The sequence below is a fragment of the Falco cherrug genome, chromosome 11, assembly GCF_023634085.1.
Source record: "Falco cherrug isolate bFalChe1 chromosome 11, bFalChe1.pri, whole genome shotgun sequence".
Classification (NCBI taxonomy): Eukaryota; Metazoa; Chordata; class Aves; order Falconiformes; family Falconidae; genus Falco; species Falco cherrug.
In genome coordinates this window covers 9,575,663-9,588,034 of record NC_073707.1, presented here as the reverse complement: position 1 = coordinate 9,588,034, position 12,372 = coordinate 9,575,663, and the positions used below count along the sequence as shown (strand labels likewise).

At 46.5% G+C, this 12,372-nt stretch overlaps 1 protein-coding gene across 2 annotated transcripts in view; it reads left to right on the top strand.

Moving 5' to 3' along the window:
• GPC1 (glypican 1) overlaps positions 1 to 12,372 on the top strand; it is a 222,283-nt gene that overhangs the window by 180,690 nt on the left and 29,221 nt on the right. For both annotated transcript variants that reach the window (XM_014281931.3, XM_055723820.1), the window contains exon 3: positions 10,846 to 11,237. In XM_014281931.3, the coding sequence (XP_014137406.1) occupies positions 10,846 to 11,237 (392 nt within the window). The remainder of the gene's footprint in view (positions 1 to 10,845; positions 11,238 to 12,372) is intronic.

The following is a 12,372-nucleotide window of genomic DNA, read 5'->3' as shown; positions in this document are numbered from 1 at the left end:
ACAGACCTTGGCACACCTTAACAGCTGAGTGCCGCTCAGTCATTTCAACCTTTGGAGCATGGCTGCACACGCAGCACGTGTGTGCTCCCACGTGTGCAGCCCAGAGCAGCTGCCGCTCTGCCGGCACCCCACGCACCCTCCTCCTGCCCCTGGTGTGGCACTGCAGCAAGCTTCCTAACGTGGGAATGTTGAGCCTAAACAATAGAGGACCTACCAGGCAAATGGCTTGGATGTCAGCTGCATTACATTTTGTGGTATTTAATATCCCAGGGTCTGCGAGGGTGTTGTGTGGCGCCTGGAATCACTTTCCAAGCAGGTGCGTGCCACTTGCTCCTGCTCCGTCCTTGCTTTTTTTCCACCAAGCAGAAGGGAATAGCGCAGCAGGCTCGGGTGCTTTGGCGTGGGGATGCTGACTGCTGTTAACGCTGCAGCGTACACGCAGGCTTTGCTTATATGTCCTGCCAGTCACACAAACTAATTAGCCTTCTTTGCCCCCCAGCCCCAAATGGCTCTTACCTTTGCAATGTTGTTTTATGAACTTGAATTCAGGGGTGTCTTAAAGTTTGCCCAGATCTGTTTCCAAGGACCATTAGGAAGGTAATGCTGCGTGATTCAGGATCATAAAAGCCTAAAGTGCTTTCTTCACTCGCCATGTTTTGGAGAGAGCTGCTGCTGGGGCTGGGGGGGGGGGGGGTCGTGGTAGCTGTACTTATGACACCCAGGCTTGTTGCTGTCACCTTGGGTTTCCTTGGACCCCCAATAGTTGTATGCTGCTCACCAGGAGGACAAGCAGAATATCCAGCTTCTTGCTGTTCCTCAAGTGAGGGTCACCTCTACCCTCTGGGCAACTTTCCTGCCAGGGAACGTCCTCCACTCCCTTATTCTGATATCTGGATCCAGTCCTGCTTGCCTTAGATAAAAGCAAACTACCCTGGAAAACTGTAGAAACAGAGAAGGGATAATATGCAGAAGAAAAAGTAGGTGCAAATACTTACATCTCTCTGCCATTCGAAACAGTGTCAAATGGGCAGAATGCTTCTATTATAAAGTATGAAAATGTTATCCAAGTCCTGGCAGAAAAAGTGCACTTTGTTTGGAGCGACTGGAGGTGCTTCCTCCCAGGGGCTCTCACTAGCAGAGAAAATACATGTTCCAAATGTATTTTCATGCAATGGCAACTTTCTTTTGCAGGAAGACATTCATGTTTTCTAAAAAAAATCTCTTTTTTTCCCTAACAAAATAAACAAACTATCTGCTGTATATCCCAGTCTAAAACCGGTTTAAGGTAGACCCATCTTTTCCTCTTACCCAAAGCCAGCTATTGTACAGATGAGGTCAAATCCTTTATAGCTGCCTACTTCCACTATTGCTCATCGTGTATCTGTTCTGTCAACTAATCTCATCTCAGGAGACTTGAAAGACAGTTGGATCTGTGCCTTGAGTAGTTAATTAAGCTGAAGAAGATGGCAAGTAGTAAGGGAATTATCAGGTGAACTAGCTAAGGGGGAGGCAGCAATACAGTGTGTTGAAAGAAGAGCTCCTGGGCTAGAGGGACGTTGTCGTTCTCAAAGACACTCCTAACCCCAGCCTGGTTAACAGCCCCATTAAAGACCAGCACAAATTATGAGAAATGTGTTCATGAGATTAATTGATGACACAGTGCTGGGAAAGGTTGTCACTGTTGAAGAGGATGGTGGATAACCATAATGACAAAAATAATAGAAATAGGATGAAATTCAGTATTCCAGAGTGAGATATACAGCTGGGAACTAATTGGTTGGAAAAAGCAAAGGGGAGAATCGGGGATGTACCAGCTGGTGGCAGAAAGTCTGTGAAATGCTAATGTGATGCATTCCTAAAAAAGGTAAGTGCAGTCCTTGTAGTATTAACAGCGTTATTTCCAGTGAAGAAAAGGAAATGGTCTTTGTAGTCCTGACCACCCACAGTTAAGAAAAATGAATGCCAACCACAAGAGGTGAAGAGAAGAGTTAGTGGAACGATCAAGAGGACTGGAGAGAGTCTGTCAGGTGTGGAGAGAGGAAAGTACCTTTGCTTGTGTAGCAAAGCAGCACGGATGGTGAGAAAAGGTGGCGCTTTGTGGATAAACATCGCAGTGAACACTAGGAAACAAAAACAACTATTGAAACTGTAGGACCACATTGGTAAAGACCAAGTGGATAAGGAGTGAACTTAGACCAGAAATGAAGGAGTTCACCCATCTGAGGAGGTGTTCTGGGCCAGCCTTCCAGTAGGAATGAGGTCAAAATCTCTAACTTCTCTTCTGCTGGGCACTGAGCAGGTTTAGGAGAGCACAAAATCGATGATTGCATGGAAGAGCTGACACTTGGCTCATTGACCCACAGCATCTCTTCAGTCCTGTGTTCCTGTGCTGTTATCACACACGCCCAGGACACAGTGTGCAGAGGAGATATCGGTGAAGTGGCTCTTTAGAGAGAATTCTAAAAGTTTGGAAGTTGTGTCCCCTGAAAGCATCATGATTCTTGTGTCCTGGCACATTTGTTCACACCATTTGTCCTTTGGCTTCTAGGAGCTGATTTTATCTCCATTTATTTGGGCTTTTTGCAATCAGAGTCTCTGTTTGTCCCGGTGCCTCTTTGGTCACAGCCGCCAAGCAGGGGCAGTGCGTAGTGTGGGAGGGATGTTGTAGATGATCCAGAATACAGCAGGGAGGAACTGCATCCTCCAGGGTGAGTCAGGACTGAGGAGACAGCTCAGCTGTTTCACACGAGTATGAAACTGCGAGGAGAGAGGTAAACCCCTAGAACAGTGCCATCAGGGTTGCTACCCGCAGAGCCATGTGTACATGGAGCCTTATATGCCTTGGTCTCGCTGGGGTTATTTCCTTTGGCAGCACCCAGCTAAGGTACAAACCGGAGCATATTGCTGCTGTTGTACTGCTGTCCGCTCTCCAGCACAGCCATGGGGAGTACTTAAATTAATAATGAGTAGTAACAATTCTATAAATAAAATATCATCGTACTTGCTGAAGTGAATAAAATAGACATGAATGCATTAGATGTGGATTTTAATGGCTTATATCTGTTGCTGAATTATTCTCTTCTAATAGTAGTTTGCAAGGACAGCATTAAAACCAACTGGAGAAGCAAATTGGTATTGGGATGTGCAGCAGTGTATTAAGTAGAAACTCAGCCCAGGAAAATGCTGTGCCTCAGACCAACTGGGCTGGCACTGGGAGGGAGCTCTGCTCTAGCAGACATCCCCATCCTACTTCTTTCCCTGCTTTTACTGGTGTTCAGGACACCACAGAGTCGGCTTATTTTTCTCTCCTGCTCTTAGTCCAGTCTTCCTGAAACATGGTAGCACTGTTGATGGTGAACGTATTTGGCTTTGCCTCCCTCCAGACCTGCAGACATGCTCTATGGTTCCGGCCCTGCCTGGATTCCACCACAGGCTCGTGTGCTTGCTCAAACTTGAGAAACTACAAGATAGGATTTGCTATTTCATCCTCCTCACATTTCTGCCCCCACCTCCAGCTGTCCTGGCAGTTTATGGCTGCACTGCAAGGCCCTGGGACCACAAACCTAGCTCGCCACGCAAAGCTGTCCATCCCGCAGAAGGGTTTTCCTCTTGCCCCATTGCTGAAAAACTTGGTGACATTTGCAGAAGAACAACACCTCTGTAGCTGTGGAGCACTGCTGTGCCACATGGTTGCAGCATAAGTCATTAGGAGCATTAGGAGATCCTGCAGGGACTACGCAAGGCTTTCCAGAAGCATAAGCAAAATTGAATTTTGCTGTCCTGGGGTGGAGCAGTCTGCTCTTGTATTAAGAATGGAAGAAGTAGAGGAGAGCTTGGAGCTGGAAGGTAGAAGCAGGGCTGAGCCTGTGTGCTGCTTCTGCTGCTCCAAGGGCAAGTGAAGGGTTGGAGGTATCACCTGCTTCCTCCCTCCTGGAGCCCTGTACCCTGGTGCCTTTCCCCTCCTCTTATGACTGACTTCCAGATGTAGCTAAAGGTTGTTGTCCAGAGTCTTCACCAAATCACTGCTAAACCTGCCTTTAGGAACAGATTTCTTCTTAAAATCTGATTTTGGAATTAATGGCATCATCTGAGCAATGTGTTTTCCTCCTTCGTCTCCTCCAATCTGGTACTGCTCTTTCCAATTGTGCTTAAGACTTTTTGTACTGCAGTTTTCTGCTTAAGACTTTAATAACATTCAGATAGAAAATAATTCAGTCACCTTTCTCCAATTCTCATATTTTTTCTAGTATGCCTCTAGAATTTGATGGGTTTTGAAGAAAGCCTGATTTGCTGCATGCCCAAAGAGCATGTGGATGTTCTTCCTTCGGTGCCCTCTTCATTCCCTCCTACATCCATTTCCATTCCATCATTATATTAGTTGAATAAACCCCAGTGTGTTCCAGATGTTGAGTGATCAAATAGTATAAAAGAGCTTGGATAAAGTACTTGGTGCTGGGGAGGGTGAGGAAGGGGGAACTCAGAACTTTCCATCTTCAGAGAGCAACTGCTGGTCCCTTCCTTGCTGTTCACAGCTTCCCAATTTGAATCCAGAGTTGTGAAAACATGGAAACTGTGAAAATATGAGCTGCAAACACTGGGAAGCTGTGAAGCAGAGGAATAGGTGGGGATTTACAATCAATCTTGGATGCAAAGGTTATAGATTCTGGTTGAAAACTTAATTCCCTGAGATATTTTTGTCACTACAACAGTAAGAGAACAGCGGCCAAGGTTGCAGAATTATCTCAGTTGTAAAAACCTTTCGTTTCTTTGCTCATAACTTTCTGGCATTTTTGTATTTGAGGCAGAGGTTTTTCACACCTGGCCTCTGCCAAAAGGCAGATTTCATTTGAGCAAAGCCAGTTGTCTTGTTTCTGAGCCTGGGAGTGAAAGGCAATAATAGTAAGGGTAATAATAATAATAATAAAAGACTGCCATTTCATTTTTTATTATTATTTTGAATACTTCTGCAGCAAGAGTGTGAAAGGGGATGTTTCACATAGGAACAGCCTTGAGTGAGGAGCTGTGCTGGGGGATAATAGAGCTGGATTTGTCTGAATTACTGGCATTAGAATATAACCTGCTGGGCTTTGCAGTGCTGTGAAGCCCTTAGCCGGTGGTGGTGAGGACGGACTCACCTGTTCAATGGCCCTTTGAGAAAACTCGTTGAAAGAGGGAAAGCCAGCCATGGATTTAGCAGGTGACTCATAGAAAGATATCTCTGGCTAGTACACCTTCACTGTAAAATTTCTGAGGCTGGCAGAAGCTGAGAGCATCCGTGGTTTTTCAGTGTGGGTCCAGAAAATATGTAACTGCTTGCTTGTGACTCAGCGTGGAACCAAGTGACATCATTTCAGAGGGAAGCTGGCTCTCTGCAGAGCCACCGCAGCTGTGTGCGTACCTGCTGCCAGGGATGGGAGTGCAGTGGTGACTCCTGGAGCCACAAGGGCATTACAGCTCCAGCACTGACCCTTTGTCAGCCCTTTCCCTCCATCCCTGCCAATCCCGAGGCTAATGAAGCCGTGTACTACAGTGCGTGAACACAGGTTGAGCCTGTTGCTGCTGGCCTGGAGCATGTGGCATCAGCAGAGATCAGGGGCCTGGGGGATGTCCAGGATGTGACCTGGATGAAGCCTCCATGTGCTTGTGCTCTGCCTGAGCTAGTCACTCTAATCATCCTTTGGGAGCCAGGGCAGACCCAGCAGTGGTGGACCAAGTGAGACTTAATAATGGACCCGCTGGGTGGTCATTTTTACATTCTTATAGAAATCGCGGGACAGCTGTATTATTAGAGGTCTCCAACCACCCAGATTACCTAAGGGTCCCCCACCCACCATGCCTACAGATAATGGGGTGCTTCCCCTCGAATGAATAATTGCTTCTACCTGTAATCAAGGACAGGTGCCTGAACAAGTTGTTTTATCCCCAGGCCCTGCGTATCTTTAATCTACGACACATGTCTAAATGCATTAAAGGTTGGATATTAGCAGGCAAGAAGTGTTGGGGAGAAGATGCAGTGTTAATTGGAGATACCTGTGCTAAGTGTACAAGCGCTGCAGGCTGAGATCACACCAAGGACCAGGGCAGTTAGCACAAGCTTCTCTGCATCCCTTTGACAAACCCCGCTGCTTAGTGCCTTCTAATGCTGCAAAATGGGCATTTAAATTCCCTGCCAGGTCAGCCATTCATCACAAACACATTTAGTCTTAATTGCTAATTAATTTTCCCGAGATAATGTAGATATATTTTTTTTCTCAGCGTGTGACATCTAGAAGAACTTTCTGAGAACCAGCCACAAACGAGTTGACTGTAATTGGTGTTCTCTCACTTAGGTGAGAAGTAACAGTTCATCAACTCTTAATTAGCTTGGACTTTTTCGAGAGCAATTTCCAATTTTTTGACAGGAAGATATACATCTTGTTGCTCCTGTAGCAATACAAAGAAAGTCATTTTACCCTGAAATGACAAATTGGGCTGTGTTTGTTGGTGTTTTCTTCCTCCTGATGGTGAGTGCCAAGCTACATGTTGTACCTGGATTGCTGAGCAATTTATTCCGTTAGTGTCACTTGTCACAGAGAAAAGAACACTGATTATACAAGTAAGAGTTTGAGCTCAATTTAATTAAATTGTGAATGGGTAACCAGCACTTGGAGTGATACATTAAGATATTGAGCAGCAGAGAAACTTTGTTTTTTGTGTCTGTTGTGAAATGGCGAATGCCATTTCTGTTCATTGTACAGATAGGAGGGCTGTGCCAACAGAAAAATGAAGCCATCTCAGCTTAATCATACCCAAAAAAGTGTCCTGCCAGGACAAATCGTCTGCCTGGCAGTAATCTGCTTGCCTTGTGAGCCCAGGAGCAAGCCCAGGAATGAGCCCCTTCAGGAGATGCTGCAAGGGAAGGTGACCGTGTGTCCTGGTTTCAGCTGGACAGAGTTAATTTTCTTCTTAGTAGCTGGTGCAGTGCTGTGTCTTGGATTTGGTGTGAGAACAATGCTGACAGCACACTGATGGTTTTAGTTTTTACTGGGTAATGTTTATACTAAGTCAAGGACTTTTTGGTTCCTTGGGCCCTGCCAGCGAGAGGGCTGGAGGGGGACGGGAAATTGGGAGGGGACACGGCCAGGACAGGTGACCCAAACTGGCCAAAGGGATATTCCATGCCATATGATGACATGCTGCATATATAAGCTGGGGGAAGAAGAAGGAAGGGGGCGTTTGTCCTCCTGAGTACCTGTTACACGTGCTGGAGCCCTGCTGCCCTGGGGATGGCCGAACACCTGCCCGCCCATGGGCAGTGGGGAACGAATTCCTTGTTTTGCTTTGCTTGTGTGTGCGGCTTTTGCTTTCCCTGTTAAATTGTTCTTATCTCAACCCTTGAGTTTTACATTCCTTTCCGATTCTCCTCCTTATCCCTGTGGGTGAGGGGGAGTGAGCAAGTGGCTGCGTGGTGCTGGGTTGCTGGCCGGGGTTAAACCACAACACCACTCAACAAGAAGCGGTGATGCTGCAGCAGGATCAGCCCCCAGTCAGCTCACAGCAGTGCCAAAGCGGGCAGGCTGGGAGCTCAGGGCTGCGGCAGCCCCAAACTGGGCTTGCCCCACCGTGATCGCCTTGGCCCCCAGGCTAGGGCAGGAGAGGGGTGCTGGATGAGAAGCTCCCAAATGGTAAATCGTCCTCTTGCAGCCTCTCGCGTGTTGGTGGAGTAGCCAGAATGACCCAGCAGCGGGTGCACACACCTCTTGCGCTGGGGACGGAGCTGCAGAAGGCTTCGCAGAAGCAGAGCAGCCTGCATGGGTTACCAGGATGGATGCTATCTATGTGCCAGTAACCCTTGCCAAGTTTTGATTACACATTGTACAATTATTCAGTGTAGATGAGGCCTTTTGGTAAAAGGAAAGCTCTCACCTGTGTTAGCCCCTGCAGTTTGTAGAGGTAATTTTGTCACAAGAAAAAATTGCCACGTGCTGCTGTCTTTGGGACTAGAGATGGCTGAACCGTTGGAGTAGGAGGAGATCCACACCCGAAGGTCCCTTGGGCTGGGATGAGGGGCCCTGGGCCTTGCAGAAAGCTTGTCCTGCCTTGGGAGAGACAAGCTTCTCCTTTCTGGCAGCTGGGGCAGGGGAGCAGGAGCTGGGACCCAGAGAGAGAGCAGGGACTGAATCATTGTGCCGAGATTCCCCAGGAGAGGCTCTGATGAGCTGGGTTAGGACAGTACGTGCTGCAGGCATCTTTTCTTATTAAACTGAGGTCCTTTACCAAAGTACTTAATGGGATCAGCTTCTGACTTTTTTCATAGTAAGGACCCCCATCACAAGGTAATTTTATAGGTGGTCTAAGTGCCCTGGCAGCACACTTACACTGGCGTCTGTAGGAAGAAAACTGGTTTTAATAGGGAAGATGGAGAACGCATGCAAGTCAGTTATGTGAGAGACAGAGGGATCCCAGTACAAACGTTTGGAGATACAAACTGCCAGCCAGATCAGGTTGAGTAAGAATAAATTTCTAAATTTCTTCCAAAAGTACAGTGGAAAACCATGGTTCTAATTCAGCATTTTAGATAACATTTTTACTTTCTGCATAAGTGACTAAACCAAACTTCTGCTACGACCTAATTTGCTCACAGTCTTCTAAAGGCACTTAAATTTTAAACTGTTAAGTAGTAAATGATTGTGGCTGGAGGAAGCCAGGCTATCAATGCTCTGCATCAGCTTGGTAAAATACAGGCAGTTTCAGCATTAAGAGCCTGTGGTGCAGATGCAGAGGGTCTTTTCAATTGTGATCTGCTTGTTGAGTTTCAGCTTCAATCAAGCATGAGAAGCCAATGAGAGTTTACAAATGTAGGAAAACTTGTATGGCCCTTCCAGTCTGTGGATATAAACAAGACCCATGGAAATGAGCTTTACTAGTTCTAAAATCTTAGAGGTCTTTAATTGTGGGCAGTCCTGTTCCCTCAAAAAACACTTTGTTTAATAAAACTTTGTACATGCAGTATGCCCTTTTCAGAAGCTTTTCTTTCTATTCTTATATGCTTAGCACAGTGGAGTTAATTTACATATGTAAATACATGCTGTGATTTTAATTGAATAACAGTTTCTCTCCAACTAGAGCTTATCATACATCACGAAAAACAAAAATAGTACTTTAGATTTAAAGAATAGTATAATCACGTTTGCTTCAAAAAGGCCATAAAAAGTGCAAAGGTAATTGAAATTAAAATGATTATTTAAATCATTTTTCCTCTCACTGACTTAAAAGATGATGAAAGTTGCTTATGTAAATCAATAAATTGAATCAGGCTGGTCCTGCTATGGGTTCCCCACTGTGCAGTCTCAGAGAGCCTGCTGACACTCGAGGGTGGAAATACTTAAAAGATGTTGGTATGGAAGGAGTCGAACCTGTTGTCTACCCTGCTGCATGTATGTAGTAGGAGAGTCACATTTCTGTCACTTCTACAACTACTGAACCTGGGGTGTAAAACCGTTGTTTAATACCTAAACAAAAGCAGGATGCACATCCAAATAAGCAAATGGGATGAGAACCTCAGACATGGTGACGTTGGCCTCAGTTCAAAAACACTAGAGTACAACCCCGTCTTTAAATACATAAAAAGATGTGCCTGTTCTGTTGTAGCACGTGGGACTCTGGCACATGCAGTAGGGGCTGTGCCAAGGAGCCAGGCTGGCTGTGATGACTCAGGCTGATGGGGGCATCTCTGAAGGGTTGGGCATCATCACAGGTGGCAGCCCTGCTCCATCTCACCAAGGCTTTGGAATTAACATATTGGAAAACCAGCAGTGAGGCAGGAAAGGCAGCTCAGACGAGTTGCAGCGATCTCTCCAAAGGCAGCTTCAGGTTGTGTAGCGGATCATGGTGGTGTTGGGTCAGTGAGATGACAGCTAGTCAGAGTAAAGCCACGTCCTCTTCAGGTACATGTGCTGCCCCAAAGAAGACCTCGAGCCTGCAGGGACCTTGGCTTAAACCGCTTTTGCTTTGTGCTTCAGACATGTATGTCATACTGGAGTCCTGCTGGCTTCTCCAGATCATCAGTGCCTTAGCCAGGAATGGCAGCATTCCAAGAAAAAAAGGAAATCGAGGGGGCAGGGGTTGGTAGTGGGGTGGGGTGGTAAGTTCCATTTTAAAATTGAAGTTGCAGTGTTCGCCAGAAGAGCCCTCACTTGTGTGTGATGGTAAGAATGGGTGATGCTGGAGAAATTCCAATCTTTCCTGTGGTGAAATGGAAGACTTCAGGTTATCTTCTAGGTGAAGTCTTTCTCTTACTTCATTCTGGTGTGGGTGCTAATATTGATAGGCTGGACTGACTCTGCCAGCAGTTGGTACGGGTCAGACCTCCACTGCCGGAGCAACGTCCAGACATCCTTGTGTGTTTGCATCTTCTAGTGATGTGTAACAAGCGTCAACTTCTGTGCCAGGAGCAGCTGGTTCTTGATTCAAAGTTGAGCATCTTGTAAGGCATTGGCTGACAGCTGTGGGAAGTTATGGTATATGTAAGCAATGCCAGCTGATGCGTTTTGTAAAGAAAACCTGTGAGTAACACTGTGGCACCTTATGCACTCAGAGAAGAGCCTCAGTTTTGGGTCTAGGTGAGGCTGCCAGAAGAGGTGGAGAGCCCCAGCCCATGGTTCTCAGGCACTGGGGAGTTCCTCCTTCACTCTTCTCAGCTAAGGGTCAAGGCTGAGAGCTTGGGTAAGGTCAGTTGGAGGAAAAGCTCTGTTAGGGCCCTTTTATTTTCTCAGGGCATTGGGTTGTGCTGCCAAACAGCACAGCCCGATGGATTCTTGCTTGTCCCGCTGATGCATCACAGTGTCCTTTTTCTTCTCTCTTCAGGTTATTTCCAGGATTTGTTGAACAAGTCAGAAAAGGCCCTTTATGATGCTTTTCCAAGCATGTATGGAGAATTGTACACTCAAAACATGAAGGTCTTCAAGGACTTGTACAGCGAGCTACGCCGCTATTACCGGGGCTCCAACATCAACTTGGAAGAGGCCCTCAATGAGTTCTGGACACGCTTGCTGGAGCGGCTCTTCAAGCTGATGAATCCCCAGTACCATATCACAGACGAGTACCTGGACTGCATGGTGAAACATGCAGAGCAGCACAAACCCTTCGGGGAAGTTCCCAGGGACCTGAAGGTGAAGGCAACCCGAGCCTTCATCGCGGCACGCTCCTACGCGCAGGGCTTCCTGGTGGGCAGTGACGTGGTCAGAAAGGTCTCTCAGGTATGTTCTTCCTTCTCCTCCATCCTCAGACTGGCCGGAGCCAGTCAACTGCTGCTGTCGGGGAGAAGAGGGTTTATTTCTCCTTACGTTTTCATTACAAAGCAAGCAGATACTTTTCAGTTTTATAAAACAAACTGCTTGAGGGTCACCCATTGGTGGAAGGGAGCAGATAGCCTGGACCTCTGCAGGCACTGAGAGTGCAGCAGCAGTGAGGTATAACTCACCGCAAATCAGTCTTACCTCATTTTAACCTACGCAGCAGAGCATCAAGGTGTCAGTTGCCCAGGTGGAGAAGCCATTCTGTTGCTTGCCTAGATTCCTCGCGTTTCCCTGACATGCCTCTATATCACGCTGCCTTATTTTCCTCCGTGATGGTGACATGCTGCAGGGTGTGCAGAGTTGGCTTGCCACAAGTGTGCTGGGAATACATGCGGCGAGATGCGTTTCAGCGGTCGGTGATGGGATTGCTGTGTCTGCTTGTGTAGCCATGTATATTTGTACAGCTTCTGTGTACAGAGAGGGTGAGTTTGAGAAAGTGCATTGGGATCTTCAGGGATGAAAGGTGCTATATAAATTTAAATTAGCTTGACCGATTCCAGGGTTTCAGGAGGAAGGAAATTGGCTGTATTCGGTACTGCAGAAGCAGCCTTTCAGAGCCAGAAAAAAGTGATTGTCCTGAAACAAGATATTCAGGCTTTTCACACAGGTAACGAGGAGAAAATCCATACTAAAACATGCCTTGCATACTGCGTGTGGCGATGGCAGTCAGCAGGTATAAGAATCAGGGCATGATTAAGCTGTGAATATAGAAATACAGAATCACAATTCATTTCCTTGGAAGGTAATGCACGGTAATGCATAGTAGAGGACAGTACTATTTGATGCAGCAAATCCAGACTTTGATCTCGGAAGAAACATTAATGTGGTAACAGTGACAAATGCTTTAATTTATCAATGTGGGACTGTGAAACTGTTCAGCTACCCAAAAGCCTTTGTACATCTCATTAACATCATACTCTCATGACACTTAAGACTGATAAAAGAGGAGAATGATGTAATTTCAGGGGGACCAAAGTAAAATATTTGTCATAAATCCTCTGAAAGTCAGAGTTTTCCAGCTCAATGTGCGTGATTC